The sequence below is a fragment of the Borostomias antarcticus genome, assembly GCF_949987555.1.
Source record: "Borostomias antarcticus genome assembly, contig: scaffold_1184, whole genome shotgun sequence".
Taxonomy (NCBI): domain Eukaryota; kingdom Metazoa; phylum Chordata; class Actinopteri; order Stomiiformes; family Stomiidae; genus Borostomias; species Borostomias antarcticus.
Window position 1 is genome coordinate 5,001 of NW_028176082.1, and position 4,470 is coordinate 9,470.

The 4,470-nt window shown below is 58.0% G+C and overlaps 1 protein-coding gene across 1 annotated transcript in view; it reads right to left on the bottom strand.

Moving 5' to 3' along the window:
• LOC311328855 (intermembrane lipid transfer protein VPS13B-like) overlaps window positions 1–4,130 on the bottom strand; it is a gene marked incomplete at both ends in the record, with an annotated part of 8,077 nt that extends 3,947 nt beyond the window's left edge. Inside the window, 5 exon segments of the mRNA XM_084462759.1 lie at window positions 831–1,227; window positions 1,757–1,951; window positions 2,194–2,428; window positions 2,610–2,725; window positions 3,931–4,130. Coding sequence (XP_084318885.1) covers window positions 831–1,227; window positions 1,757–1,951; window positions 2,194–2,428; window positions 2,610–2,725; window positions 3,931–4,130 — 1,143 coding nt within the window.
• Between the last annotated feature and the right edge of the window lie 340 nt (window positions 4,131–4,470).

A 4,470-nucleotide genomic window follows, 5' to 3' on the forward strand; every position in this document is an offset into this window, starting at 1 on the left:
CGCTCCGCCGAGGTGGAGAAATACGAGCGGAACGCCGGGTCGTAACGAGACGGCGAGGGAAGCGCCCGGCCAGAACTATGATTTCTGAGGTGAGAGGACGGGGTTAAATCATTCCATGTGTGTGTGTGTGTGTGTGTGTGTGTGTGTGTGTGTGTAATGGGGGGTAACGTTAACAGCCTGTGTGCTGTAGCTGAACATACTGCCAGAAACTGAGCATGCTGCAGAGAATTCTGGATACAGGACATGAGCCTGGAGACCTGGGACATCTACACACTGCTGGGTCAGAGATATCTACACACTGCTGGGTCAGAGAGATCTACACACTGCTGGGTCAGAGAGATCTACACACTGCTGGGTCAGAGATATCTACACACTGCTGGGTAAGAGATATCTACACACTGCTGGGTCAGAGAGATCTACACACTGCTGGGTCAGAGAGATCTACACACTGCTGGGTCAGAGATATCTACACACTGCTGGGTCAGAGATATCTACACACTGCTGGGTCAGAGATATCTACACACTGCTGGGTCAGAGAGATCTACACACTGCTGGGTCAGAGATATCTACACACTGCTGGGTAAGAGATATCTACACACTGCTGGGTCAGAGAGATCTACACACTGCTGGGTCAGAGATATCTACACACTGCTGGGTCAGAGAGATCTACACACTGCTGGGTCAGAGAGATCTAGGGTCAGAGATATCTACACACTGCTGGGTCAGAGAGATCTAGGGTCAGAGAGATCTACACACTGCTGGTCCAGCCCAGCCCAGCCCAGCCCAGCCCAGCCCAGCCCAGTCCAGCCCGCTGTGTGATCCGTACTCACCGGCCCTGAACAGCGCCCCGGCGGCGTAGTGCATGGCGAGGGCGTGGACCAGCTGGCGGGCCGTGGTGCAGATTGGACCCCTCTCGAACAGAGAGAAGGACAGGGGCGTGTGGTCCGAGGCGATGTACAGCTTCAGAGAGGCGTGGACGCTGACCAGCAGGCTGACCGGCTGGATGGCCAGCCTCTGCAGCCTCAGGGGCCACACCAGCGCCTGCACGGCCTGGAGGACAGGCTCCGGGAGGGCGGGGCGGCCCCCGAGGGTCACGGTGCTGCTGCCACCGTGGGGGGTGGCGGGGCTCAGGGCGGTGTCGGGGATGTAGGTGTGGAAGAGGGTCTTGATGTAGTAGACGAAGGTGTCCTCCAGGTAGACGCGCGCCGGCTGCAGCTGCACGGTCACCTGCGGTCAGTCACACAGATCATTAATACTTACACTCAACAAACACTTGAACAGTAACTGAGGGTGAGTTTGATTCGACTCACATCGGGGATCCTATGGGACTGAATCACTGGTTTCATTGCTCTGGGTATTAAAACATTTATATAATATATAATAACCTTATTTTTATTTTTTTAATACATTTATTTCTGATTTTATCCCATTTTCACCCAATTTAGTACCCTCACCCCCGACCTATTGTCCAGTTGCAGCACCCCCAGCACCCCCTGTCCTGCTCTGGAGGGTCCAGTTGTCCCCTGTCCTGCTCTGGAGGGTCCAGTTGTCCCCTGTCCTGCTCTGGAGGGTCCGTCACGCAACCCCGTGGTGGGCGACCAGGAAGAGAGAACCAGCCACCTGACCCTCTCAAGCCCATGACCCTGACTCCCACACCCGACAGGGCCGCCCCGAATCAAACTAACCCCCCTCAGCGGTGACGCTCAGACAACCACACCACCGTGGGGGATTTTTGAAATCGTATTTGGAGGCTGACCTGGTCGAGCGTGCGGCAGTCGGCCGCCAGGGTGAGGCTGAGCGCCAGGAAGCAGGAGCTGCAGTAGTCCTCCAGGGCCCGGGCCGACAGGACGGGGTTGGCCTCGCTGGTCCACGCCGCCGGCCCCGCCCGCTGCTCCTGGCACAGCAGCACGGGGAAGTGGAAGCTGGCGCGGTTGTACAGCTGGTTGTCCACCTGGGACGGAGAGATTGAGACGGAGATGGAGATTAAGATTAGGGTTTGAGATTCATAATGGGATTGAGATTATGGCTTCGCTGGTCCATCGGTGCGGAGTGCACAAAAGCAGCGGGAGTTCTGTGGACGGGTTTGGTGGGGATGTGGGTCCGACTCATCTGGATCCGAGCGCTCTGGTGTGAAGCGCCGTCTAGACGCACCTGTGGGCCACGCCCACCCACCTGTGGGCCACACCCACCCACCTGCAGGCTGGAGCAGAACACCTCCACCAGGCAGGCCTCCGCCAGCGCCCCCGCGCCCCCCAGCGCCACGCCCGCCTGGCCCAGCTCGCAGGGCGCCGGCCCCAGGTTGACCAGCAGCCGGGACAGGGTCAGCCGCAGCAGCTCCACGGAACCCTGGGGGCTGGTGATGTCATCATTCAGCGCCACGCTCGCCTCGGTCAGCAGCACCCGGAAGGCCATCTTCTGACCGGACGTCCTGAGCGACAAACAGCGGATAGTTTGTGACGACGCATTCTGTAATCTGTAAATCTGTTATTCTATCTGGTCTAGTCAGAGGGATTCGGGGTTTTGCTGCCCTCCTGTGGTGAAAATGATACTGCATGCCCCTGCTCATGACTGGCGTGATAGTGGTACACAGTGTGGTGGAGGGCAGGTACCTGTGCAGGCTGAGGACAGACTCCACGCTGCCCTCTGGTGCCAGGGTGAGGATGATGCTGCCGCTCTGGTGGAGCACGTCGATGTAGAGGCAGCCGAACCCGGGCAGGAACACCACCTGGATCAAACCAAGCGCACCTCAGGTCAGAACACCAGGCCGTAGACCACACAGGAGACACGGGCATATCAAACACCCCCCCCCCCACACACACACACCCCCCCCACACACACACTCACTGTCTCCAGAGTAACTCTAGCTAGCAGGTCAGTGTGAGGTCAGGTTCACACACCTGCCCTCGGTCTGGCCCCTCATGTTACGGTCTGAGTGTGACCTCAGTGTGTGTCAGGGACCTGTAGGTGTGTGTGTGTGTGTGTGTAATGTGTGTGAAATGTATGTAGGTTTTACAGGCCCAGGAAGCCCCTGCTGAGTGCTAACCTGAGTAGTCACAATAACCCCGACCCTTACCCTAACTGGGGTCAGAGGTCAAGGGGCGGGCTGCAACCTCGGCTGTAACCGAAGCCAGACGCATGTCCCTCAACCTGCAGCCTGCAGACAAACCCTAAACACACACACACACACACACACACACACACTACACCACAGCCTGACCTCACAGGCAGGCACGACTCAACACACACACACACACACACACACACACTACACACACACTTTCTACATCACCCCACATGCAGCCCACTTGTAGACATAACTGAAACATACACTCCGCTACCAGGTTGACCTGGTGACCCGCTGACCAGGGTCAGGCACAGAGAGATGTCTGTTCTGGCTGACAGCAGGCTGCCCCCAGGACTGGACCTGGGATCAGCTTCCCCGACCCCTGTCCTAACCTGACCCCCTACTGAGGGACGTGCACAGCTGATCCCAGAACAGCACAGAGATACAACATCATCCCACTACATGAGGTGAGGCTGGCTTACTGCTCTCTAGTGGTGGAGGGAGGGTTTGTGAGAGTGGGAGTGTGTGAGTGTGTGTGTGTGTGTGTGTGTGTGTGTGTGTGTGTGTGTGTGTGTGTGTGTGTGTGTGTGTGTGAGTGTGTGTGTGTGTGTGTGTGTGTGTGTGTGTGTGTGCATGTGCGTGTGTGTGTGGTGGCAGTGTATGTTGGTGTTTTTATTTTATTTTTATGGACCTGTGATCTTGGAAGATATGTGTGTGTGTGTGTGTGTGTGTGTGTGTGTGTGTGCGTGTGTGTGTGTGTGTTACCTGGGTCCCGGGGGAGTTGATGTCTACGGGGTCGGTCCAGGCGGAGGGTGTGTGTGTGTGTGTGTGTGTGTGTGTGAGGTGTGTGTGTGTGTGTGTGTTACCTGGGTCCCGGGGGAGTTGATGTCTACGGGGTCGGTCCAGGCGGGGGGTGTGTGTGTGTCGGAGGAGGCGCGGAGCTGCAGGGGGGGCAGGGTCTCTCTCAGACGGCAGTCAGGGAAGTGGGCGGGGCGCTGGTGCAGCTCGTGGTGCAGGGAGCAGCTGGCCGGCACGGGCCGGCAAAACACCTCCGTCCTGGGGGGCTCTGGAGGACCAGCACCACGCTCAGGGTTAGAGGGACCACACCGGACCGGTCCACATCACACCGGACCAGACCACATCACACCAGACCGGTCCACATCACACCGGACCGGTCCACATCACACCGGACCGGTCCACATCACACCGGACCGGTCCACATCACACCGGACCGGTCCACATCACACCAGACCGGTCCACATCACATCACATCACACCAGACCAGACCAGACCAGACCAGACCAGACTAGACTAGACTAGACCAGACTGGACCGGACCATGGTGTCCAGAGTGCATCCCTACCTCTGACGGTCTCTAGACTAGACCAGACCAGACTAGACCAGACC